This window comes from Symsagittifera roscoffensis, chromosome 5 (genome assembly GCF_963678635.1).
Source record: "Symsagittifera roscoffensis chromosome 5, txSymRosc1.1, whole genome shotgun sequence".
Lineage (NCBI taxonomy): Eukaryota > Metazoa > Xenacoelomorpha > Acoela > Convolutidae > Symsagittifera > Symsagittifera roscoffensis.
Window position 1 is genome coordinate 46788470 of NC_087066.1, and position 27744 is coordinate 46816213.

General features: G+C 35.4%; 3 protein-coding genes across 6 annotated transcripts in view; all 3 read left to right on the top strand.

Annotated features, from left to right (window-relative positions):
• LOC134845884 (adenylyl cyclase-associated protein 1-like) overlaps nt 1-27744 on the top strand; it is a 31261-nt gene that overhangs the window by 1099 nt on the left and 2418 nt on the right. The window contains exons 4-14 of the mRNA XM_063862994.1: nt 5302-5445; nt 8209-8288; nt 9130-9232; nt 9844-9928; nt 11530-11732; nt 12184-12330; nt 18418-18497; nt 19040-19142; nt 19690-19864; nt 24244-24419; nt 26638-26841. Of these exons, the coding sequence (XP_063719064.1) occupies nt 5302-5445; nt 8209-8288; nt 9130-9232; nt 9844-9928; nt 11530-11732; nt 12184-12330; nt 18418-18497; nt 19040-19142; nt 19690-19864; nt 24244-24419; nt 26638-26841 (1500 nt within the window). The remainder of the gene's footprint in view (nt 1-5301; nt 5446-8208; nt 8289-9129; nt 9233-9843; nt 9929-11529; nt 11733-12183; nt 12331-18417; nt 18498-19039; nt 19143-19689; nt 19865-24243; nt 24420-26637; nt 26842-27744) is intronic.
• LOC134845881 (N-alpha-acetyltransferase 15, NatA auxiliary subunit-like) overlaps nt 292-27744 on the top strand; it is a 361253-nt gene continuing 333800 nt past the window's right edge. Inside the window, exon 1 of the mRNA XM_063862993.1 lies at nt 292-315. The gene's annotated coding sequence lies outside the window, so the exon portion shown is untranslated. The remainder of the gene's footprint in view (nt 316-27744) is intronic.
• LOC134845880 (X-linked retinitis pigmentosa GTPase regulator-like) overlaps nt 10933-27744 on the top strand; it is a 409218-nt gene continuing 392406 nt past the window's right edge. For all 4 annotated transcript variants that reach the window (XM_063862991.1, XM_063862989.1, XM_063862992.1 and 1 more), the window contains exon 1: nt 10933-10937. The gene's annotated coding sequence lies outside the window, so the exon portion shown is untranslated. The remainder of the gene's footprint in view (nt 10938-27744) is intronic.

Below are 27744 nucleotides of genomic sequence, written 5' to 3' on the forward strand. Positions count from 1 at the left end.
TTTCGCTAGAATTTTTTTGCAAATAAATGTTTTTTTTTTTTTTGGGTGCATGGTTTCTGATTTTTTTGTTGTTTATAAGTCCTTGAAACTAGTTATAGTTTTAATCAATTAGGTGTGTTTTAGATTTAAGCAATTTTATTAGAAATTGATTCAAAATGATGGTTTAACGTATTGTTTCAATTTGTCAAAAAAATTGATAAATTTCCAGATTTTTTTTTCAATTTTGGCTCGACTTGGGCTTTTCAACTTTTCGTTTATACCACTCTCAATTGAAACCATTCCTTTCCATTCATTGTTGTGATAAACTTATTAAATAGTGTGTCTGTTCAAATTTACCTTGTGTAATTTCAATAAATGTGCTGGGTTTTCCTCACTGACTTCTTATCTTACCAAATCTCGCCGTCCCAGCCGTAGGCGAGTGAAGTTTCCCTGGCGTAACTAGACGCAAGGAGTGAGCTGGCGAATCGACCTCCAAAACGACGTCAGGTTGTACCACTCCTTACACTTTTTCTTTTTTTTTCTCCATCGACCAATTTTAAATCCTAATTGAATATATTCATAAATCAACCTCAAAGAGCTTCTTTTCTTGCCCCAGTTGTCTGTGTTTCAGGTAGATGCCGCGATTCCAGGCAAGACGCATTCCTGAGTTTTCACAGAAACTAGCTATCGGGACTTGAAGGACAATTATATCAAACCAGCGCTAGTAAAATCAACAATTCACTCCTACCGCGGCGCAACGCTATACGATCTGTTTGAAACAGTTTTGCAATACAGACCAAAGCGCCTAGATACAGTAACAATAGTTGCTCCATAAGATGACAAAAGGCTGCATCCACAAAAGTTAGACCAGCAGTGGAAAAACTTGATTAACCTCGTCACTAACAAGTTTCAGCCCAAGACACTAATCATCCCAAAAACTATTTAGAACTGTAATAATTCTGAAGTAAACAGCAAAATTTATATTCATAATCATGTGTTGTTTAATTTGATACATAGATTTGTACACCCACATATACTTATTGTTTCACCTAATTTCAACCTTAATCTAACCCCTTAAATGTTCTGCCGTGATGGTATCCATTTATCGTTCTACGGTATGATTTCTTTACTAATTTTCTTGCAAATTTAATCTATAAATTCTCTCGCTAACTTGACACCGCCGTCCTTACTCAAATGGCTACTCTAACACTGCCTTATTTGTGAAAAAAGCTTGTCAGGCGGAGATGTTTGGCGCTTCACATGCCTAGGCTACATTTATGTTAAACGAAATGCAGCGGCCCAGCCCGCAGCAGTAATTACTATGACGATTTCAGCTGTCATCACTGCACCTCCCAATTTCACGCAGCTAACGACACACATGAATGCAATCCCCCATCCCTAGCTACAACCATGCTCCGCAACTCCACCCTCACCCTTCCACTGCCGCACACTCACAAAACTCAACAAAAAAATGGCTACCAAAGAACTAAATTCAGAACCAACGAAACCATATAACGCATGTAGATACGCTTAGATAAGAATCAAGGCGTAAGACCCATAGGCGTAGGAGAAGTTTTGCATAGAATAATAGGACGAACAATAGCCAAATGCTTAAAAAACGAACTCATGTCGCTCGGTTTAAACTACCAACATTGTCTAGAACAAAAATGTGGCATGGAATATGCGACCCACACCACACGCTAAGAGATTAATACAGCAAAACCTCCGCCGATTCTGTTTCACTGATAGATGCCGGAAACGCGTTCAACTCGCTAAATCCAAAGCTGGCTTTGAAAAACTTCGAAAATACATGCCCATCTCTTTTAACAGCAATTAAGAACTCGTACTCCAATCCATCTAAACTGTTCGTTAAAAAAAAACCATCTACTCTCAAGAAGGGACAACCCAGGGGATCCACTAGCAATGGCTATGTATAGTCTAGCCATAATACCCATCATAAAACTTTTATCAGTAGACAACGTAACCCAGAAAGGGTACGCAGACGACGGAAACGCCGTCGGTAAATTAAGCAATTTACGAACCGTCCTCGATAAAATTGTATCACCAGGTAAATTTTTTGGCTATCATGTTGAAGCTGAGAAAATTTTTGAAATTACAGGAATCACTATGAAAGCAGGCGCCCGAGTGCTTGGTTCAGTTATAGGAACAGAAGTTGAATGTAGAAAGTTCCTCGAGTTTCAACAGAATGAGCAAATCAAGTTTTGAAAAACTAACGAAAATCGTTAAAACCTCCCCCAAAACGTTTATGCCTGCTATAGCAAAGGAGTTCAAGGAAAGCTTTCATTTCTAAACAGGACAACGCCTAACGGAAATTTTAGAAATATGTGAAAAGATTATCAAAGAACAACTAATACCTAACCTAGTCGGTAAAGACACCTCGAACCCTCAGTTCCGTAAGATAACTTCCTTACCCCTTAAAACTGGCGGCCTTAACATCAAGCTGCCATCCGACCATGAAAGCTATCTAAAATGGTCTAAGGAAACATCACTCGTACTGGAATCTCAAGATCCTGTTACAGCAATAACACAGCAAGAAAAAAATTGTACCAAAATCAAAAAATTGAAAACTGATAAAATAAACCGAAAGAAAACAAACCTCATTAAATCCTTAATTGAAACAGATAAATACGCAATTGACCTGGCCTCTGAAAAGGGAACTTCTAACTAGCCCAATGCTTTACCACTGAGCAGATACAACTTCAACCTGAGTGAATCAGAATTCAGAGATGATATTTACTTGAGACAGATGGGAACCGTCCAAAACCCCACTCTCGTGTGCATGTGGGTTAATTTTAACTTGACACATGCCCTACACTGTGCAAAGGGCGGTTACAAACACATTAGACACAATGAAGTTGGAGACACATTCGCCAACCTCATGAACGAGGTTTGCTATGACGTCGAGATTGAGCCGAAACTTCAGCCGTTGCAAGGCGAAAGCTTTGTCGACAATTCAACTGCAACTGAACATGAGGCGCGGGTTGACACTAAAAGCAAACTGACTCTAGTGTTCACGATTTAGTCGTGCTTTCTTTGATGCAAAAGTATTCAACACGCATATCAAAACTGCATAAAGACGCATACGAATATCACGAAACGCCGAAGAACTCCAAATGTCAGAAAAGAATTTTAAACGTAGCGCAGGGTAGCTTCTGCCCGCTAATTTTTGGATGCACCGGGCACTGCTCAAAGAGCCACGCAGACGATGCAGCGATAAGCCGAAAAACTAAGTGAAAAAAGACAAGAAAGCTACCCTGCATCGATAAACTGCATATGAACTAAAAAAGGTTCGCGCTCCTGAGGAGCTCTATACGTTGTATAAGGGGGTGCAGATCGCTGCACAAAGTTCAATTTATCGACAACTGCATTAGCGCTATTGTAGAGAAAGGACGGTTAAGACAAATTAACATTACGACGATGCATTTAATGCTGATTTATGACTTCATTGATAAGATGAAACAGTTTGCTGATATATTTGCTTTTTTATAACGCTGGTATGGCCCTATCCAGCTTGTGCACTTACCTTAACTACACGGAAGGGCCTCTTCTTGTAATTTAGTTCTTGGCGTTTTTTCTAATGTTTTTTTTTGTTGTGATCAAGCTCTTTCACCGTCGCGTATAATTTTCATAACTGATAATTCTTGTTGTACTTGCGTTATTTTCATAGGCTTTCAGAGTTTTTCAAGTTTTTTTGCGGCAATTGTTTGTAATTTTTACATTCATGTGTTTAATTTTTTTTTTCATTTTGAATAGGGCCTTTATCCCCGATTGTTCTCACTGAATATGCAGATTGTTTGATTGCAAGATTTAATGAGCAGTTTTTGAGTAAATTTAGGAATGATTGTATCACAATTTTTTTTACCGATATGCCTTCTGATCATTTTCATCAATTGGTTATCAGAAAGAAATGGATTGAGTTAAGCCCAAATCCTTCTTTTGTTTTGAAGGTATTTGACTTCTATAACAATTGCAATACAATTTTTTCTGTCTTTTGAGACTACGATTTCTTTAAACTTCATTCATGTTTTTCAGTTTTAGTTTAAGACACATTATCTATTGGTTTTTGGAGCTCTTTTTGTGTATCACAAGTGGTGCGAAGCTCAGCTTCACCTCTGTGTACGAAAATTGAATTTTGTTATTAATATTACTTTTGCGTAGTTATTTATTGTTACGTTTGCAATCAGCAAGCGTTATAAAATCGGAATGTAGACCTTTTTTCGGGTTAACAATAAGTTGAATAAAATGTCATAAATAAAAAGTAAAATGATCAGCTTACTTTGTTAGTATATCAAGTTCGTGGATTCAATTTTGCGCGTTTAGCATGGAGGTAACGAGCATGCCTAGAGCGAAAAAGGTTAAAACAACAAAGATTAGAACGGCGAAGGTTCGAATCCACTTAGTAACTGTTTTTTTTTAAAGTGATTTAAGTGTTGTTCACTATTATTTAATCGATTTGGGTTACGTTGCAATTGATTGAGTTCAAAAAATTTGCTGATAATTTTAACCTTGATTGGCGGCTGGTCCTAAGTTTTTGAAAGCATAATTTTTTTACTATAGTCATTTGAAAAATACATGAATGCCTTGAAAACTCATTTTTCGCATATAGATTTCCGCTTGTTTGATTTTGTTAAGTGAGGTTTTATGAACAATAAGTGTAAGAGAATGGCTAGATTGCACTTACTCTTGTAATGCTTTTGTTGCAGTCGTTTTTTACGCTCTTCTTCTGGCATATATGTTTTTAACGCAAGTGATGCGAAGCTCCGCTTACTCTCAGTATCGTAATTATTGATCCAAAATGAAAGTAAAAATGTGCATTTTATTTAGAAGCAGCATAAGGTGGGAATCATTTAGTCAGTTTTTGCAATCAAATAAAAGATGAAGTTCGAAAAAAATCATTAAGTAGTTCATTTTTTTTTTCATTACCCTAGAATGCAACATTTTTCATTTATTAGATATATAGCAACTTGATTGTTTTGGGACTATTTTTAAGCAATGAGGGAACCCAGCTAACATGATTGTTTGTCAAAAACTATTAATTGATTTGATTCTGTCGGCTTAGTTGCTAGTTTTTCATTCTAAATCTTTTGAATCTATTTGGAATGTAAAAACCCATTCTCCATTCTTCCCCAGTCCGAAAAAAGCAATGACTAGGGGCTTGTCTTATAGTCTTTGAAATCGTATTTTTTTTAAACTTCAAAAATGCATGCAGAAAAGCTCGAGTTCTGTAAATTTTTGTTGCTTCGTTTTCAATCTGCTTGAGCCGAAAGCTAATGTCTAGTTCAGTTGTTGTTTCGTGTCTAGAATGAGGTGATGGTGGTGTTCAAAGTGCTGGCGTCCAAAATTCAGGAAATAGGGGCCATAGCGGACAAAAACAAGGGAGAGGATAGCTACCAGATGCTGATGGCCATACAAAGTGCATCAGACGCTCTCAACTGGGTCACTGTGGTTAGTACAGATTATTTTTTGTTATCAGCGCTAGAAATGAGAGAAGTTATTTTGTATTGCAAGGCTTCGTGATAGAAGGATGAAGTTGTATTCAACAGAAAAGCATTTGGAAATTGGAATGTGTATATAAGTTAACTGTGTTTGATCTGCATTTTCTGGGCTGGTGTTCCATGCCAGACGTGCTGAGTGAACGGTAGTTGCTGCTCACAGTCGGGCTTACCTCTTTTATTTTTGCGCCATTTGTTGATGGGATTTTGAAAATTTTGTCGACTTTTTTCAAGAGGAATGAACGTAATGGGTACTCATATATAGGTCTGCTGATTTTTTCAAGGTAAATTTTTCGCGGTTGTACTTTTGATTACTTTGCAAGTTTCCTTCATTTCCTTTGTTAAAAAGACGGCAAACTCCGCTATCGAACAGAAAAAGTGTAAAGGTCACGATAACGTGATCGACTTCTAGTTTCGAAAGTTGCATTTAATTTTCAGATTTCCCAGCCAAATATCAATTTTATCTATTGATCCAGTTTTCTCAAGTTGGGTTAACTTTATCGGAAACCGTCAATCATAAATTTTTTCATGAAATTCAAGAACTGTAAGGGCATGTGTTTCTTTAGAATTCGATAACTAAGTTTGTTTTTTCAAAAAAAAACTTTTTTTTCTGCTTACTTGCGTTCATTACTCTTTTGCAACTGTCTGTTGGCTTAATAATTAAAGGCTGCGCAAATTTATAGGGCTGACTTTAAACCAAAATTGATAAAAAGTGAAGCTAATTAGAATTTTATCAGAATGAAAATGGTGCAATTTATTTCGGGCCGAACATTTTACGCCAAAAACGGATAATTTTTGGCTTTTTAGTCTATCAAAAATTACGCCAGAACTACTGAATCAATTGCAGGCACCACTATATCAAAGTGAGCCTATTATGAAGCCCAACAAAGTTTAAAATTAGTGCAATTTCTTAAAATTTTAAAACGTTTGGAAATCGTTTGCAAATAAAAACATTGCTATTTCAGACAGTAAACTTTTTGGCTTTTAAGCACAAGACAGACACTGTGTGGCTATTGAACAACAATAGTTGTATAACTTAAGATTATAACTTTTTTGCACTAGCGTCAGCCTAGTATATTTTTACGAAACTTTTTTTCTAATCCAACTCGCAAATAAAAGTGTCCATTAAAATTTCACTTATTTGGAAATTTTACTGTACCCTTAGAAGTTGCTTTGCATCTGTTCTCTGCTTTATTCGTGGCTAGTTTTTGGGGCCTAGTGAGCGGCCATGTCTGAGTGGTTAGTTTTGGAGACTATTAATCTCTAGTTCACAGATTCGAATCTCAAACGTAGCCGATTTTTTACCAACTCGAGACTTATTTCTAATTCTTTTTTATTACACTTCAAAAAGCTGTTTTTTTTTCGTGTTCTCTCTAGTGTATGCGAAGCGCAGCTTTGCGTCTGTGTAAATTTTTAGGGTCTGCCGGCGGAACATGGGTGTCGTAAATATTATAAAAAGTGGACCCTTTGGGTGGTGAGATGGTCGAATCCCTGGAGGGTGAGTGGAGTGTCGCGCTATCTAACTGCGCACCTGCTTGAAACTATTTTTGTTGGCTACTCCACTCTTGAAAAACTTTTTTAAGAGTCGGTGAACGTAGTTTAAACTCTTATATAGGCCGTGATGATTTTTTTTTTCAGAAGTCGTAAACTGCTGTACTAACAAAAAAGTGCATTCATACTTATAAATGCACATATGAATGGCCTTAGGTATATATCACTTTTTTATTTCAATTCTTGTTCAATTGCTAGAACGTAGGCTAAATGCACTCTCTATTTATGAAAACTGAAATGGTGAAAAAAAAACATAATAGATTTCTAGTTTCGAAAGTGGAATTTATTTTGTTTAGATTTCCCAGCGGAAAAAAATAACTTTTTCCTAAATGTCCAGTTTTCGGCAACTTTAACTCGCAAATAAAAGTGTTCTTTAAAAGTGTTCACTTATTTGTAAACTTCACTGTAGCATTGGAAATTGTATTGCATCTGTTCTCTGCTTTATTTGTTGCTAGTGTTTGTTGCCTATTGAGCAGTCGTGGCTGAGCGGTTAGTGTTGGAGACTATTAATCTCTAGGTCGCAAAATCGAATCGCAAACGTAGCCGATTTTTTATTAACTCGAGACTCATTTGTAGTTTTTCTTGCTTCATAGAGCTGCTTTTTGTCTGTTCTCGCTTGTGTTTGCGAAGCGAAGCTTCGACTCTGCGTTAAATTTTGTTGTATACACTAAATTCTCACTTTGATATAGTTTTGTGAGCAATTGATTCTGTAGTTCTGGCGTAATTTGTGATTGAATAAAAAACCAAATAATTATATGTTTTTGGGCAAATTTTTGGGCCCGAATTTTAAAAAATTAAATAGCGTTTGAAATTTTAGGTTTTCTTCTTTTTATCTGGATTATTTAAATTAGATCTGTTTATTTAAATCTGAACTGATAGTTTAAATCAGCCTCTCAAAATAAGTATATACAGGCACCAATGGCGCCTTGAGAAAATACAAGGGTTTTTTTGGCCAAAAATGGATGTCGTCGAATAATAGTAAAGAGTACACACTTTGATCGAATCCCTGAAGAGGTGTGCCATCTTCCTAAATTCGCCGCTGAAAACAGCTATTTTTAATCTCTTAGACGCTGTAAATGAAAAGTAGTATATTTCATATTCAACAAACGTGCATGCGATTTGAATTGTCGAAGAAGGGGTATCTATGAGATGTTTGATGTTTTAGTCTCCCAAACCAGCCAACTCAATTGGAGATGCTTATGACGGGTGCTTATATTATGCCAACAGAGTCAGCAAAGATAGAGGGTGAGTTGCATTCCAAAAAAAAATGAGCTGCAGCTTAGAAAAAAAATTTGGCAGCGTGATTTTCCCTAGACTAAATAAAACTTAGCTGTAAAAGTTGTCTACCTAGAACCACCACCGTTCTAAATGCCTTTGTCCCATGAAACTTGCTCGTTAGAGTGTCCGAGATATATTTCTCAAATACCTTTGTAGTTTTGTCATAACTTGATCTTTAGGTATTCCCAGAGGCCGATTTTGTTATTCCCAGAAGCCGTGTTGGCTGTAAGTTGTGCTCGATATTTGATTTGTTCCAGATGGCATGTTGTTTTCTATGTATAGTAATTCCGAAAACTGTAAAGAAAACCAAGAAAGCCGCTGGAGCTTTTACGTCCTGAAGAATTTTCAGAAACAGTTTTAGTTGTAATCCATTTTGCACAAATATGGTGGCAAAGGAACAGCATTTATTTTGAAGTTAATGATCAGCAAACAAGTTTTGGTCTAACTAGTTTCTGGAAATTGGTGAAAGTTTATAGCTGGTGATATCTTTTAAAGCTGATAATGAAACTTGATAAATAGGTCGTACTGCATTGCATATAATGCAAGTAACCAGGGGCTGATCTAGGATTTTCTCTCTCGAGCGCGGGGGGGGGGGGGGGAATTTGTCGACCTTTTTTTATGCAGGCAAATTTTTTGAAAGGCGCCTTTAGAAAAATTTAGCGTCAGTCAGCCGAAAATCGATATCTCAAAATAGTACTAACCCTAACCCTCCCCCCCCCCCCCCCCCCGCAAATCCGCTGGTACAAGTAACTGAATAAGTATTACAAAATCTTTCAGTTTATATGAATCTCCGCTTAAATTGTTTCAGAGATGATGGCAAGGCGTGGGTGAAGGCATTGTCTCAGCTGCTGAATGCAATGAAGGCTTACGTCATAGACTATCACAAGTCAGGACTCATGTGGAAGGGATCTGTGAGTAGAATTATACACATAGAGGGATTTGTGTAACTATTTCCCTCCTTTTGCAAAGAGGGAGGGGATTCGATCTTATGTTCAAAGTTACATATGCTTAAGCGTTGATTTAGTTTTTTATAGGGATGGTAATTCTTTACTAGATACCAAAGGCGTGGCGGGGGTGGGGTTAGTTAAAGAGCTCCAAGTAGAGCATGACTTGAAACGAAAAAATCGATCTGAGATTTCAACTAAATTTTAAACTAGAACTAGGTGTAGGCTCTTCTGGATAAATTTGCGTACTTCGACCATAAATCACGAGACTTACGATTTATAAATATCATTTGGTATGAACTAGTCTTTATTAATCTTATAACTTTGTTATACTCTTTTAAAATAATCATTTTGTTAGCGTAATAAGTACGCCAAATATTGTTGCAGTAGACGATGAACCTTTTTCAATTAAATAAATCTTGTTTGTGGTTTTTAACAAACGCGTAGTGACGTCTGTAGAGGAGGTTGGAATTGTATTTTATCCCTCATTATACAAGCACGCTAACTTATATGTAGTTTTGTTTTTTTACACAATTTTACGATACCAGAAGCCATAGCATCAATTATGTATGTTTAAGAGTAAATGTCCTGCCACTTTGCGGGAGGCAGATATCAGCACACTGGTCGCACAACTCAGCCTATCAGGAGGAGCATCAAGTGCTGGTATGTCTTAGTTGATTTAAAGTTTGCAGATCCAAATGTCGTTCTTTTACCTTCGTGTCGATCAAAATATTTAGGCTTTCAATTAGCAAGCGTTATCAAATCGGAATATAGACTTTTTTCGGGTTAACAATTTGTTTAAATGAATCATTTGGTATCTTGGTTGATAATGAAGTCAAATTTCTAATTCTCTCCGGCACACTTAGTCTGGAGATAACGAATATGCCTGGGACGCCAAAGGTCCTAGGTCGAATCAGAAAATTTGGCCAAAACAGGGACTAAACCGGGCTTAGGGAGAGCTCGAAAAATCATTTCGGTCGACCTAAAAAAAAGGTCGACAAAATTTTCGAAATTTTTTGAAAATCCGCCCCCCTCAAGAAAATCCTAGATCCGCCCCTGGTCTGACAGGACCTGTTTTTTTTGTCAAACGGGAAATATTCAGTTTCGAAAAAATTGTCAGCTTATTTTTGCCTGTTTGTTTTTTTTTGGCTTAGTTGCCATATTGTAGAATTAATTTTAAAAGTTCTTTAGCATTATAGTTGCTTTTAGTGTTCTGATTTACCTGTACTGTAATTTTTACTAAACTTGACTTCGTAGGTTTTCTGTTTTTTGTCTCGACCGTAGCTGAGTGGTGTGTGTTGGAGACTCTTAATCTCTAGGTCGCAGGTTCGAAGCCGGGTTCTAGCCGAATTTACTAATTCGAGGCTTATTGACAATTTTTCTTATTGCACTTTATAAAACTGCTTTTGTCGTGTTCTTGCAAGCTTCGCCTCTACGTTTTTTAGTTTAAAAACTTTATTCTGGCCAAATTATTTCGGCTTGTTTTTTTATCGGCTTAGTGAATTAATTTTTAGTCGTTTCATAGGAAACATGTTTTTTATTTGCTTTTTTTCGGCTTAATAGGTTTCAACCTATTTCATATCGGCTTAGTGGCCTCATATTGTTTCATTTGACTACCAATAAAGTGTTGTGAGTGTTCGTGTGTTTTGAGGGTGAGGTGGACTTATTAAATTTTCAGAAGTCTGAAGTCTTGTTGATTTTTTTTCGGCTTAAAGGGTTTCTGACAAGGTTTTTTCGGCTTTGTTTTCGCTGGGTACTTTATCTTTCGATCCTCATTTCACATTCTATTGTCTTGGCATGTTTTTTTTTTCAAAACTAGCCTTATTCATTTTGATAGATCTAGTTTTGTCGACATTTTCGAATTTTTTTTGTTTGGCTTCGCGTCTGTGTTGAACGATACTAAACATGATTAAGTGTTCGAGTACGAAGTGAGTTTTCGCTCTTTCATATATAGGCCGCATTCTCAAATTAAAGCCAGCGTGTGTAAATTGGTTTTTGAAGTTTTATTTGGAAATTGGAAATTTCAAGCAAATCCCAAAATACTGGATAGGTTATAAACATTTGCAATATGTTCATGCATAGTGCCGGGTACTCCTGAACTCGACAGTTTAAATTAAAATAATATAATGTTGAACTATAGTATGTTAGGATATGCATCTGGATTGTTGCCTGATTACATGAAGTCAATTGAGTGAAATCTCCTTGAAGTTGGATGAAATTGGAAGCTAATTGATCCTGAGTTGTAAACGTGTAGTCTCTTTCAGCCAGCGGAGCCTCTGTGTCCTGTGATTCTGGCGACGACTCTCCCTATCTACAAGAGCTCTCAGCCAGTCTTGATGACTTGATGGAGAAGTCGAAGGCACTGGGGGATTTGTTGGAGCAGCAGATGACTAAGTTCGACTCCATCGCTAGAGTAGTCATTCCTAAGTACCTTTCCATGGCAGAACAACACCAGGCGCCTCCTCAGGTAATTTACACTTGAACTATTTTACATTATTCATAGGGGCTATTCTGATGCGCGAAACACCGAATGTGCGGAAATTTTCAACCAATCAACGCTCTTTAGACTGTAAAATTGACTGAGTTTATTGCTTATTTTTACATGAATTTTTGAATACCGAGCTATGAATGGGCGACTTAATCTTCGCGCACTCGGTCCTTCGCTCATGATAGTTACTGATTTTAGACCAAACAAATATTGATGAAAATTTCGAGTCCAATATTGAGTTCAAAAAACTTGCTAAGTATAGATAAATCTTACCAAAAATGTGGCCGATTTCGTTGTTTTTTTTCTTAATCTTTGTAGAAATTTAAATTAACAATTCAAAGTTGTGTTGTTGATATGTTGTCTGTAAATTGTTCTTCAATCTGTTTTCTTTTTTTCCGTGTATTGTTTAATTTTCTTCTTTTGTGTTCAGAGTGACTACCCGAAGGTGTTCTCGGAGATGATAGAAGTGACAGGGCAGATAGTGAGCATGAGTGACTCCACCAAACCCACCCATCCTCAGTCTCTACTTCTTAACACTGTCAAGTCAGCTGCGGAACACTTCAACTGGGTTGTCGCTGTAAGTGAATCATCTGTAGAGCCTGTGTCATATCTATGCAGACTTGAATTTGTGACAGTTATAGAAAATTTGAAATAATTTGACTACTCATAGAGCAATGTATCTCTTCAAATCATAAATTTGAGAGATTGTGTTACTTACGAGTTTTGCATTTTTCCAGTCTTAGCTGCACCTTTTCGTGTTTCATCTGCGAGCTTTCATGCGTGGAATTTAATCGTCATTCTACGTTTTTTTTTAAAATAAAAATTGCTCATTCTAGTATGTGGATAATTAGTGCGTTAATTGCATATTATACGATCTAGCTGTATTTTTTAAATCAAAAAGCGCGAAAGTAGACATTTCCAATGGTTGACAATCGACTGTTGGAACAGCGATACATGTTTGAATGCCGTAGTATCATTTTTTAAGAGTCAATGAACGTGAAGATTTATTTAAATCGTGACAATTTTTTTGTTCGATTTTTTAAGCGATCACTCTCAAATTTGATTTTGCGGTTTCACTTATCTCTTTTTTAGTTCAGTTCATTTCCTTGAATAAAAAATACCCGCTGATCCAGTTTTATCGATCGAATAAAAAATAACTATTGATACTGTTTTTACCCTTGCCATAAGCAAGGGTATTGCAATAGGGTAATTGACTTTTTCGCAGCAAATCACTTTGTCACAGAATGATCAAAATTAGAAATGGTAAATTTAGGTTCAGTTCAAACTAAATTCAAATTTCTTTGCGTCTCCCGAATACTTGGTCTGTAAATTCAAATTTCGCGTTATAAAATTCAAATTTCTTCGCGTCTCCGGCACACTTGGCCTGGGTTATAATCTGACCGGAACTGTTTTTTTTTCAAACGGGAATTAAACCGTTTCAACTAAAATTGTCGGCTTTTTAATTGTCTGCTCATGTTTTGTCGGCTTAGTTGCCGCATCGTAGAATTGTTTTTTTTTGCTGTACGCAAATTGCATTGCAGTTGTTTTTAGATTTTTAATGTTCCAATTTTTTCTGTCATTGTAATTTTACTAACCTTGGCTTCGTATATTTTCATTTTTTGGTACGGCAGAGGTCTTGGGTTCGAATCTGATAGGACCTGTTTTTTTTTTCAAACGGGAGTTATTCCGTTTCAAAAAAATTCCCTGCTTCTTAATTGTCTGCTCATGTTTTGTCGGTTTAGTTGCCACATCGTAGATTTGTTTTTTTTGCTGTACGCAAGTTACATTGGTGATGTTTTTCGGATTTAGTGTTTCGAGATTTTTCTGCTAGTTGTAATTTAGTAACATTGACTTCATATATTTTCATTTTTTTTTTCGCGTAAAACTTTTCTGTCCACATGGTTTCTGCTTTTATTTTATCGGCTTAGTGACATATTTTAAGTAAAATCGAAGGAAGCATTATTTCCTCTCGATTGTACTAAATGCTTTAAAAAATCTTAATAGAATTTATAGTTTATCATGACAATATATTTTTCGGCTTTTTTTGTTTTCTCTTTTTTTTCCCGGTTGATAGGTTTCGACCTATATAAGATCAGCTGAACGCCATCATATTGCGTCTTTCGGCGAGCAAAAAAGTTTTTATAAGCGTGTGTGTGTGTTTTGAGGGCGAGGGGGGCTGAATAAATTTTTATCATTCATAATATTTCTTTCGACTTTTTTATTTTTCTTTTTTTGGCTCAACAGGCTTATACTATATCGGCTTAGTGCCTCTTAATGTTTCACTTGACGAGTAAATAATTTTTTTGTGTGTTTGTTCTGAGGGTGAGTGGGATTTAATAACGTTTTATAAGTCTTATTTCTTGTAGATTTTGTTTCGGCTAAAAAGGTTTCTGCTAAGATATTTTCGGCTTTGTTAGTGCCTGGTATTTTTTGCGACGCTAATTTTTTTTTGTGTTGCCAATTTATTGTTTCAAAAGTAACTTTATTCATTTTTGTAGATCTATTTTTTTCCGACTGATTTTTTTCCGACTTAGCGGCTTTCTTGCTTGGTATTGCAAGTGGTGGGAAGCTCAGCGTCGCCTATGTGTCTCAAATTGGGATAATTTTATCAAAAAAGTGTTCATTGTTCAATAGATCATTAAATTCCAAGAGCTACAAGGCCAGATATTTTTTCTTTGAAATTCGAAAGTTTTTTTTTTCACAAATTTAGTCATTTTTTTCCGTGTTGTTGCGTTTGCTGATTCTTTTCTAACTGTCTGTTGGTTGTTTGCCTTTTATTTTGGTGTGCCGCTTTTTTCGATTTGTGTTTTTGGTGTTGTATCAGAAATAATTTCAATTTGAATTGAGGCAAGCTATCTCGTTTTATTTGACAGTTATGGTGTAAATTTAAAAAGTAGTCAAACTGCTTTTTGTGCAAATTAACTGTTCCGACAATGAAATTGGAGAGGAACCTCGTCATCGGGGGTTTTTCAATTTTTTGGTTTCCCCGCAAAATTAGGTACGACAAAAAATAATCATCGGACTCAGTGGAGCCATGCATCATAACACTTTCAGTTGTGATTTGAGCGGCATTTCAAAAAAAATTATTTTTGCATCCCCGTAACACTTGGTCTGGATGTAGCGTATATATCTATGAAAGCAAAGGTCTTGGGTTCGAATATGTTTTTTTTTCAAACGAAATATTCCGTTTCAAAAAAATTGTTGGCGCATTATTTGTCTGCTCATGTTTTGTCGGCTTAGCTGGCACATCGTAGAATTGTTTTTTTTGCTGTAGTTGTATTTAATGTTTTGATTTCTCTACTATTTGTATTTTTACTAACCTTGACTTCGTTTATTTTGTTTTTTTTTTCGCTTAAAAACTTGATTCTGACCAAATGATTTTTTGACTTATTTTTTTGTCGGTTAAGTGACCTGGTTTTAACTGTTTTTAAGGTAATATTTTTTCATGCTCCCCTTTGGATTGCACAAAATGCTAAAAATTTGAAATGAAGTTATAGTTTTTCGTGGCAAAAATTTTTTTTCTTTTCTTTTTTGTTCCTCTTGATAGGTTTCTCTAGTTCCGCTTGATAGGTTTCGGCCTATATAAAATTGGCTTAAGTGCCTCATATTGCATTTTTTACCATGCGAAAAAAGTTTTATGTGCGTGTGTGCGTTTTTTTTCCATGTTGAAGAGGACTAAATAACGTTTTATTATTCATACTTTTTCTAAAGTTTTTTTGGCTTCTTTTCTTTTTTTTTCCGGCTGAATAGGTTTTGGCCTATATTATGTCGGCCTAATGACCTCATACTGTTTCATTTGATGAGCAACTGAAGTTTTGTGTTTTGAATGTGAGTGTGACCTAATAATTCGTTTTGATAGAAATCTATGTCGCGATTATTTTTTTTTTCGTTCTTTTTTTACGGGAAAAGTCTTAGAATTTGTTCATGCACAAAATTATTTTTTGCTCCAGTCTTATATTTAAAAAAGTTTATCTATCGATCCATTTTTCTCAAATTGGGTTAATTTTATCAAAAAGTGTCAATCATAGATTATTCTAGAAATTTTAGGAGCTTTAAGGGCATTTATTTTTGTCTTCGACATTCGAAAGCTCAGATTTTTATGAAGAAAAATGAATCTAGTGAAGATTCTTATATAGGTCTTGCTGATTTTTTTTGTTTTTTTTTAAGGAAAAGTCTCTAATTACTATAGATGTGCATTCATTATAATTGATGCATTTATGAATGCACTCAGGTATTTATGCACTTTTTGAGTTCAATTGAAATTCATCTGCTGAAAGTGACATAAATAGCACTCTCAAAATACGAATATGGAAATGGCGCTAAAAAACGTGCATGATTTCTAGAAAACTTTACATATTGATCCTGTTTTCTCTAGTTGGGTTCACATTATCAAAAAAGCGCCAATCATAAATTGTTTCAGAAGTTCAAAAAGCTTAAATGGCATCTAATTTTTTTTCTGTAATTGAGATTTTTTCAAGAAAGTGTTTTTTGTTTACTTGCGTTCATTACTCTTTTCCAATATTCGATTGGCTATGTTTGTTAAGTTGCTTTCATTGAGTCTTTTCCAACTGTCTGTTGGCTAGGTTTTAATAATTGTGTTCGAGACTTTCTCTGCTAATGGTACAGTAACCGGATTTATTTACCAACTAAACTAAATTGGTGAGCTTCGAAGTGTAAGCGCAGTGTTGGTGGCGATTTAACCTGGCTTAGAAATTGTTCAAATTATATAGACTTATTACTGCGTTACAAGTCAATAAGTGTTTTGCTCAGCGTGTGGGGCAATTAAGAAAATCTGAAAAGCGTTTTATTATTGTTTTTTACGCCTGGGATTAGCAAACGTTATCAGATCGGAATGAGACTTTTTGTCGGGTTAACAACTTGTTTACCAGAATCACTTGTTTTCTTGGTTCACAAGGAATTCAAATTTCTAAGCATATCCGGCAGATTTTCCCTGGAAGTAACAAATACTCCTGGGAGGGCAAAGGTCCTGGTTTTGAATCTGACCCGTATGTTTTTTTTCTGTTTCGAAAAAATTGTCGGCCTATTTTTTCTGTCTGCCTTTGTTTTGTCGGCTTACTTGCCATATCATAGATTTTTTGCTGTATGAAGTTTTCAGTGTAGTTTTCCTCTACTCCTGCAATTTGTAATTCTGCTAGCCTTGTAATTCTAGTAGCCTTAACAATATTTTGAAGTTTATTTTTCTTTTTGTTTCTTTTCGCTAAAAAAAAACATTCCGGCCTTGAATGATTTCTGCTTATTTTTTATTGGCTTACTTAAAGTTTTCATCACAACAATTTCATTTTTTTGCTTTAATTGTTTTTGATTTTTCATGAAACGCCGTTGAATGTGTTTCTGGATGTGTTTTCCGCAAATAGTACATCATTCCAGACCAAATTTTGAAGTTTTTTTTAGTTGTGGTTTCTTTGAAAATTTTTCAGTTTTCTTTGGACTTTGTGGCTTCCCTTTTCTTTCATGCCTGCTAGCTTGCAAGGGTATTTTTATTTGGTATCGCCTTTGTGTTTATTGTACTAATAATTAGAAGGCTTTCCATGTTAATTTGCGAAGTTCCTTGTTAATTTGCTTGTGCTGCAGAATGGATGCTCGAAGGTTATCAAACCTCGCAGTAATAGCTAATCAAACAAAAACCAATTAAGATATGTTACATGAACGGGTCTTGAAAATTTCATTCTTAATTACGTGAACGGTTCTGATAGTTTGAAAAAATACAAAATTTGGCTCGTCTGAAAAGGTCAATTTTGAAGTTAATGAATGAAGTGAAGATGTTTAAATAGGGTCTGTTGTTGTTTTTCTAAGAATCATGACTGTAGTGAGTTTTCTTATATTGGTGTTGGTGATTTTTTTTGTTTGTTTTTCAGGCAAAAGTCTCAAAATTTGTTCACGCCAAAATGTGGTTTTTCGCGGTTTGACTTTTGATTTTGTTTAAGTTCACTTCATTTCATTTTTAAAAGGAAGGTCAATTCCACTATCGAACAGCAAAAGTGTAAAGATTGATGTCTTGTATCGAAAGTGCAATTTAATTTACAGATTTCCCAACGGAATAAAAAGTTTGCTGATCCAGTTTTCTCAAATTGGGTTAATTTATCATAAAGTCAGTCATAAATTGTTTTGGAGATTCAAATAATTTTAGGGCATCTTTTTTTACTTCAGTAATTTTTGCTTTGAATTTTAATTTCGCTGTTGGCTGTGTTTTGGTTTTGTTGGGATTTTTTTCTAGAATTTGTTAACTCACTTTTTTTTCGTATTTTGGCTTTTCAGGTTATTTTCTGTCAATTTGTTGAAGGGAAAGGGAAGGCAAATTACCTTCTCCGATAATTATGTTGCACATGGCGCAAAAACGTGATTTACTTTTAAATTCAAAAGTGGATTCTAGTCGGTTTTGTATACGCCATAAATGTGCCGTATTTTTTAAAATGCTTCAAAAGTAATCAGTTTTTTTTTCGGTTTCGGAGTTCATAGGGTATCTGCCTGTTGGCTATGTTTTATGAATTATGTGTGTCACAAACTGGTGATAATGTGATACACATTTCAAGATGCTTTAAGAGTTTTTTTCGAGTGAAATTTCAAATTTGTGCTAATTTATGGTTGTTTTTTTTGTCAGTTTCTGTCGTATGTTGCTTGAATATATTCTTTATTGTTTTTTTAGCCTGGAAGACCTCAGGATTTTGTGAAGGAATGTATGGACTCAACTACTTTCTACGGAAACAAGGCTATTAAAGCCGGAGGGTATGTTAGTTGGATCTATTCAGCAATCTCCCCCCTCCCCAACCTACCCTATGGTATCTACTCCCCCAGTAAATCAGAACTCTTTTGCTGCTTTTTGATTGCTCGAAAATTCTCTGATTTAATCTACTTAACAATAGTAGTGTTATGTAGATCCTGATATTTAAGTGACAAATGACATTTTGCGTTAAATTTATATGGTAGATTTAGATCTATAATTTTTTTGCGAAGAAAATTTATGTGAACAATATTAATTCAAAAATGCTATTACAATTTTTTTGAAAAAAAGATTTAGATGCAAAGGATACTTTTTAAGGCAGTACTACTGTATAAGAGTAGACTTAAAAATGAAATCAGCCTGTATTTTAAAAAATAAAAACTGACGAAGTCTTTTTTAAAAACGAATACAGCCGAACGTTGGTTGCTATAGCTATGTCAGCAGATAGCATTTGTAGAAACTGAAGCACTCCTGATGTCTGCTTTACAGCTAGATTCATAACGATATTGTTCTTTTTCAATCTAAAATTGTTTTTTGTTTATTATAGGGATGAAGAGAAGGCCTGGTTCAAGAGTCTAGCTCAGTACATGCGCATTCTGCAGCAGACGCTCAAAGACTTCTACCCCAGTGGTCTCGTCTGGAAGGGAAAGGTAACCACCATTCAAAGTATTAGCCTTGTTTGCACTAAAGTAGTAGAAAGCACGTCTAGTGTGAATAATAGGACGGTTTGAGCTAAAATATTTGCTCGAATGAATTACAAGACGGCTTCATGTTTAATCACTATATAATTCTGGTTGAACCGAGGGCATGTGCGTGTTGAAAGAGACAATACGTAATCTTAAGGTTTGCTAATGTCTCATTGAGTTGAATGTTTGCTGCATTTAACCACTGACTGTAGTTAATAACGAAACCAGTTCTGATCTGGTTGGAATACGTGTATCTTGTCTCTCAATTGTCGACGAAACTGTGAAACATAGAGTTTGTTCACTTCCACGTTTCTGTTGACAGACGGACCGTTTAAAATCCATGGTAAATGTCCCTATAGACACACTTTAATTCAGTAGTTTGGTTTATTTGACTAGAAAAAGAATATCCTGATTTCATTCGGGTCGTCGAAAAATATTACACAAAAATTAAAAGTTTATTTGATCATTTTCAACTACTTCTTGTTGCTGATTCCGACGGCGTCAATTTTAGACTCCTATCGGACAATCATCAGGTGCTGCTGCTCCCCCTCCCCCACCTCCAGGCGGACTTCCTCCTCCGCCGCCACCCGTAGCCGCTAGTGCCCACTCGGGTGGATCCTCCTCCGGTGACGACGGAAGAACTGAACTGTTCTCACAGCTAAACAAGGGCACAGACATTACCAAAGGTGAGTCCGAATAAACCTTGTAATTTTGTGATGAAGTTCAGAGATTTGATCCAAAAAGATATGCAACATATATCAACCCTATCTCATTTTAGCGCATCTCGGGAAAAAAGCTGATTGTTTAAAATGCTATTTATGTGATTATTTACACAAGCAAGCAAAGCTTGTGTTATAGCAAGAACTCTTTTTTTTCCAATTCAAGTCGCAAATATTGTTGCGACGCAAGTATTGTTGCGACAAAATGTGTTCATTTTGAAAGTGTTCATTTTGATCAATAACCAGCTATTAAGTACAGCCAATGCTAAGGATATTAACACTCACTATTATATTACAAATAGCAATTTAGCTTCAAGGTATCGTGGATCTGTAGCGTAGAGGTAGGTAAGGAGACTCGCAACAAAAAAGAGGGTTCGAACTTTGGCAAGGTCGGATGTTTTTATTAAACTTTTTCCTGCACCAGTTAAAATGCGTCCGCTCTATCAATTGAGGCATGTCAACTGGTAAATTTCTTTATTTACTGGTATAAACTGACCGGTACTGCTAATGCGTCATAATTGGCTTGGGTCACTTAGCAATTATGTCGACTCATAATTGGCGTGCGTCACTTGAGAAATTTTGTAGACTTATTCAATTTTACCCATTAGCGTTATCAGTAAAAATTTTGCTCGTGTATGCGAAGTTCAACTTCGCCTCTGTGTAAACTTTCCGATGATGGTTTTTCAAATCTATGTTTTTTTCAGAAAATCGGCAACAAATCTGTCGCTATAAATAAGGGTTCCACATCTTCTGCAGCACACTTGGCCCAGCGTTAAAATTTATGCATGTTTCGATTCCTGCTAGAACCTGTTGGTTTGCACATTCAGAGGTTCTCCTATTAGGAGTAATGAACGTAGTGAGTACTCTTATATAGGTCGTGGTGATTTTTTTCAGGAAAAAGTTTAAAAATTTGTTGACGCTCAATTTTGATTTTTCGTGGTTTGACTTGTGATATCTTTTTAAGTTAAGTGCATTTCTATTGTTAAAAGAAAGGTAAGCTCCACTATCGAACAGAAAAAAGCAAAGGTTACGAAAAACATGATCGACTTCTGATTTCGAAAATGAAAATTAATTATCAGATTTCCCAGCGAAATAAAAGTTATACGTATTGATCCAGCTTTCTCAAGTTAAGTTAACTGTACCAAAAAAAGTGTTTATCATAAATTGAATTGTTCTACAAATTGAAAGAGCTTTAAGGACATCTATTTTTTTCTTCGAAACTCAAAAATTGAAGTTTCTTGAAAAAATAAGGCAATTTTTTTCAGTTTCCTTGCGTTCATTACTCTTTTCCAAATGTTATTTTCCACGTTTTTTTGGTCGTTTAGTTGTCGCAGCGCGGACTTTTCAATTCGAGTGAGCAATTTTACTACATTTGGAAGCCTGTTTGATTTATTTATGTAATTTGTGAATTTATCATCCCTTATTCTTTATAATGCCCCTTCTCTATCTTCTGTCGTTTTTTTTCGCATTAGAGCTTTAATCGCCCGAAATGGTTTCGGCCTTTATTTAAGAGTAATAAATGTAGTGAGTAGTCTTATAAATGTCTTGGTGATTTTTTGCTGGAAAATTCTCAAACTTTGTTCGCTCACTTCCGATTTTTCGCGGTTTAGCTAGCTAACTTCCTTTCCTTTGTTAAAAGGCAGGCCAACTCCACACTATCGATCAGCAAATTGTGAAGGTCATTTTTACAATTCATGTCTCGCAGTATTTTTGAATTGCATAATTTATGAATAGTTTGGCTTTGAGCTTTCGAGTTTATTACATCCAAAGTTGTGGAGGACTTCACGGTGTTATATTCCAAATTATTACCTGCCAATTTGAATGTGGACTTTTGTTGCATCGCAGTGGCAATTTAGTAGCGTTTTTAGCTGCTTTTTCATGACTAGTGGTTGGCGGTTGTTAAGCATTCGTGGCCGAGCGTGCAGGGCGTGAGACTCCTAGTTTCGAGGTTGCAGGTTCGAATCCGATACGTCGCTGATTTCTATTTTTTCTTATTTCACTCTATGAAAATGTTTTTTTTGTCGTGTTCTCGCTTGTGTTTTCTTTAAACGCCATCTTTTAAAAGGTTTTTCGAATCATGTTTTCGCAAAGTTGATTTCTAATATACCTTTCTTAAATTTTACGGTCGATTGTGCTCAAAATTTAGGAGTTCAAGACGAATAATCAAGACACATTGAAAAAGAAACTATTTTCGGTTCTTTTTTTCATTGTGTTTGGAACATTCGGCACTACTTGCACAGCAATCTGCTGTCCTTGTTATGCTATTCGGTTTCCATGGTTAATGAACGTCTTGAAGACTCTTATATAGGTCTTGCTGAGTTTTTTTTGTTTTTTTTTTCTCGAAAAGTTTCAAGTCTCTAATAACTACAGATGTGCATTCATACATATGAATGCATTTGTGAATGCACTTGGCTGTATATGCACTTTTTGAGTTCAAATGAAATTCAATTGCTAAAAGTGACATAAAAAGCACTCTCCAAATACGAACGTGGAAATGGCGTGAAAAATCGTGAACGATTTCTAGTTTCGAAAGTGGAATTTATTTTTAGGTTTTCTAGCAGAAGAAAAACTTTTCCTATTTATCCAATTTTCTCCAATTCGGTTACTTCTATCCAAAAAATCAAAGAGCTTTAAGGACATTTATTTTTTGTTTGAAATTCGAAAGTTTAATTTTTTCAAAAAAGCGTAATTTTTTCAATGTTTCTTTGCGTTCCTTTTTTGAAAGTTTCTTTTGGCTGTTTTTCGTACTAAGCCCTGTGGGTTCGACCTGTGGAGAATCAAGTGTCGTGGGTTTTTGAAGTATTTTTTGGCCGCGATGAAATATGCTGTGTGTCTCTTTTGGGCACCTACATTAGATACGGTCAACGCGTCGAACATGTGGAAAGAAAAACGTCAGACTCCGAGTCAGTATAAAAATGAAATTCTCTCCATGTTCCAAGAAGGATAATGACGGAGTTTAATTTGATAGCATTGGCATATAGGGTTTAATTAGAAAATTAGAAAATGAAGAATTAGTTTTGTTCCCTGAGCTCATTAACGCCTTTTAGCTATGTAAGAAAGTTCAATCGGCGGAATATTATAAGGCGATTATCAGATATCTTTAGTGGCAATTTTGCCTGAAACATCTAGACTAGTGTAGCTTAATTGGAAATGATTTCTGAAATGTTTGGAATTTTCTTGCGGGGGTTGCTACTGATTGTATACCATGTTTTCTTTCTCGTTTACATAACTCAGTTTGCGGTGTAAATAACTTTGACATTTTGGTTTATATAATAACAAACTACTCACTGATAGCCCCAATCCAGGAAGCTCAATTTTGACATCTATAAATAAATAATGTCTCATAGGCTAAAATGACTCGGAATTCTTCTTTTGTCGAGCTGAATAGCTGTGTCAATCTAAATTAAGTTTTGCGAATTTCATGTTTCAATAAACGGATTTTTTTACACTTGCGAAGTAAAGTGTTTTATTTCGAACTTTCTTTTTTCCAACCTAAGCCGCAATTATTGGTGCCACATATGTAGCATGTGCTTTGATATTCGAATAGTAATAATAGTAATAAGTTTACATAGTTGATGCATTTTTAATTCATCAAATGAACCGAAAAAAGCTATTGGTTTCAAACAATATAACAAAAATAAAAACTCGATTTCCAAATTTTCAATATCATTTTATATCGCAGTTATTTGAATTGCATAATTTATTCAATGTGGCTTTATGCTTTGCGATTGTTTAGGTGCAAAATTGTGCCTTTTTGTATTTGGTGCTACTTTTGCTGCGTCGAATTGGCAATTTATTCGCATATGTAGCTGCGTTATTGGTGGCTAGCTAGTTTTTGGAAATTTAAGCATCCCTGGCTGAGTGATTTGTGCGTGAGACTCAAAACTGCTATGTCGCAGACTCGAATCCGTCACGTAGCGGAATTTTTGCCAATTCGAGGCCTATTTCCTGTTTTTCTTTTGTCACCTGATAGAGCTGCTTTTCGGTCGTGTTCTCGCAAGTGTTTGCGAACCGTAGCTTCGCTTTTGTGTTTAAATTGTGGTGGTAGAATTTGATTTTATTGCGGACTGCATATCAACGGCTCCCCACCCCTTCCGTGCTTTCCGTTTTATGGCCCTAAAACTCCTAATTTAAATTTTTAGGGATTGGGTGCTAAAATTACCTCAAAAAGATAGTTTCTCAAAAGGGGTGTGTCGTTTTAACCGGACAGTTCTAAATGGCTGACCTAACAAAAGAACAAAAGAGTAGTTTGAACGTATCCGGTCTCTGTTGAAAATTAGTTTTTGCCACCTAGATACCAGAAAATGATTTTTTTTGTAAATGCAATTTGATGGCTGCGTGTTTAGGACTGAAGAAGGTGACTAAAGACATGCAGACTCACAAGCATCCGGAGTTGAGAGCCGGTGCAGTGGTCACCGCAGTCGAGAAGAAAGGAGAGGGGGCATCTGCTGCTAAACCAGCGGCAGCCAAAGTTGAGAAGCCTCCCAAGATGGAGCTGGTCCAGGACAAGAAGTGGATCGTGGTTAGTATGACTGAGAAAGTTTTGCTATTAGAAAGCATTATCAAATCGGAATATAGACTTTTTTCGGGTTAACAACTTGTTTAAGAAAGGTAACTAAATCCAAGTTAAATAATGGGTTACTTATAGTACTGCTGTATTAACCATTGCTACTCAGTAACTACTGATAAATAATATATCTAGAATTTCCATATTCATTTTTCTGTTATGAATTTGTCGGCTTAGTTCCCCTATAAACGAAGCTTCCACATTTTCTGCAACACTCTCGGCCTAGCGCTAATGTTTATGCCTGTCTCGATTCCTGTTAGACCTGTTTGTTTGCACATTCAGAAGTTCGCCTATTAGAGAAGTGTCTGCCCATCGTTTGTCTGATTTTTTTCCCGTTTAGTTGCCACAACGCGGAGTTTTCAAAGCAAGTTGAGCAATTTTTTTGACAGTTGGAAGCCTTTTTGATTTATTCCTGTAATATGTAAATTTATCAACCTTGATTCTATATAATGCCCCTTCTGTATTTTTTCGCATTAGTTTTATTCGTCTTAAATGGTTTGGGCCTCTTTTTAAGAGTAATGAACGTAGTGAGTACTCTTATATAGGTGTCGGTGATTTTTGTTGCAGAAAAAAGTCTCAAAGTTTGTTCACGCTCAATTTCGATTTTTCGAGGTTTGACTGATTTATTTTTCAGTTCATATCATTTGTTTTCTTAAAAGTAAGGCAAACTTTAATTATCGAACAGCTAAAATGTAAAGATCAAAAAAAACGTGGTCGACTTCTATTTTTGCAAGTGGAATTTATTTTTCAGATTTCCCTACGAATTAAAAAAAATCATCTTTCGATCCAGTTTTCTCAAATTGGGTAAGTTTCATGAAATAAACTCAATCATAAATTTTTCTCGAAATTCAAAGAGCTTATGGCCATTTATTTTTTCTTGATAATTTCGAAAGTTGGGATGTTTTCAAAAAAGAAGTCATTATTTTATTTGTTTCTTTGCGTTTATTACTCTTTTCCAACTGTAGCTGGCTCTATGTTCAAATCGACTTGATCGTTAAATATTACTTTATTTGAAAAGAAAATATATTTTGGTTTTTGTGCTGTTTCAGAGTGAGAGGCATATAACTTTTTTTTCAAATCAATTCAAACGTTTTCTATATCAGCAGTTTTGTTTTCGGCTTAACTTGCGTCTACTTAAGTATTTTCGGCTTAGCTGCTACGAAATTTTTTTTTATTATTATTTTAACGCTGATGATTGTTTCTCGACAATCGACATTCATGTTTTCCTCCAACCGAAAGACTTTCTAGATAATTGTATGAAATTTTTTGTAATGGATTGGTCATTTTAAAGATTTTTTTTAGTCGTGATTCGAACGAGTTAGAAAATTTTTACCAGTATCGAGAAAGATATAATTGAGTTTTACGATTTTTCGTCTAATATCGAGCAAGTACATTGAGCGAGGTTTTGTTTATAATAGGATTGTTATTTAATTCTTGAATTTAAGCCGTGAAAATTAGTTTTCGTTGCAGTAAAATTAGTTTTCGAAATTTCTTTAAACGCCATCTTTTTAAGGTTTTTCCAATCGTGTTTCCGGCAAAGTTGATTTCGAATATATTTTTAAAGTATTACGGTCGATTGTGCTCAAAGCTTAGGAGTTAGGATTTCCTTCAGATGCTTTCATCACATGACGAATAATCAAGACACATTGAAAAAGAAACTAGTGCTGTTTAGAACATTCAGCACTACTTGCACAGCAATCTGCTGTCCTTGTTATGCTATTTGATTTCTAAGATTAAATTACGCTCTAATAAAGCATTGTTAAGAGTAATGAACGTAGTGAAAACTCTTATATAGGTCTTGCTGAGTTTCTTTTTTTTCAGCGAAGTCTTAAAAGTCTCTAATAACTACAGATGTGCATTCATACTTATTGATGCATTTATGAATGCACTTGGGTGTATATGCTTTTTTTTGAGTTCAAATGAAATTCATCCGCTAAAAGTGACGTAAATAGCACTCTCCAAATACGAACGTTGAAATGGCGCCAAAAATCTTGAACGTCTTCTAGTTTCGAAAGGGGAATTTAGTTTTTAGATTTCCAGCGGAATAAAAACTTATTTTTCAGCTTCGTGCATGATACCAGAAAAAAGCTCAAAAAAAGCGCTTTTCATATATGCAAGTAAACATTAAATAAAACTTTGATTTGATAATAATATAATGAGACCATGTGTGTAGGAGAACTACAAGGACGAGACAGTGACGATTGAGATCTCGGACTTCAAGCACACCGTGTATGCCTTCAACTGTAAGAACACCACCTTCATTGTGAAGAACAAGGTCAACTTCATCTCCCTCGACAACTGTGCCAAGTGTGGAGTCGTGTTCGATGACCTCCTGTCTTCCGTTGACCTCGTCAACTGCAAGAGTGTACAGATACAAGTGAGACTAGACGATTATGACGGCTAAGAATTGAAAACAACCTTTGTTGATTTTTAAGAACTGTCGACGTAATATGATGAGGATTCTCAAATATTTACACTTAGATGGTACAAATGCAGGCAGGTCTGGGATTGCTTGATTTCCTCGAAATGCTTACAAAAAGTGATGAAACAACTTGACCATGATCATGAATTAGGTCCAAGAAGAACTAAATGTTTCATGCGCATGTAGATTACCGACGTTGCACGAAACTAATTCTGGATTTGTCGATTGATTTGTTACACTTCTATTATAAAAATGACATCAAATTGTACTCGCCGTGCTTTTGTTTCAACCTCTTTGATATCATCTATCTATCTATACTATATTTAAATGCGAGTGACAGCTATCTCCCATGTTTAAGCATAATAGTTTTGCATGTTTAACGAACGAGTTTTTTCATGTTTAAACTATATCATATATTGCTATGCTTAAGAAAAATTTTAATTAGTTTTCCGCAAGGTCATTAATTTTCAGTAATTTTTTCTGTCTGTCTATATACCTGCTTTTCTAAAAAAAAATATGATTGTCTGTCTAGCCGTATCCTAATTTTTAAACTTTCAACGATCTATCTATTATATATTTAAATGCGGGCTTCACTATCTCGTCATGTTTAGGCTTTTTCAACGTATTATTTTTGCATGTTTAACAAAATAATTATTTCATGTTTAAGCTATATCGTATTGCTATGGTTAAGGTTTTTTCGATTTTCCAGTTCAAATTCTGTGTTTATTTCATCAAGTTTGAAATTAGCAACCTAATAGTGGGATGTTGTCAAAGTTTTCCCAGGTTTTGCGATTCTGGCTTCCATAAATGAATGACCAAATCCTTTTAGTTTACGAAATAGGCAATTTTAGAGATTTT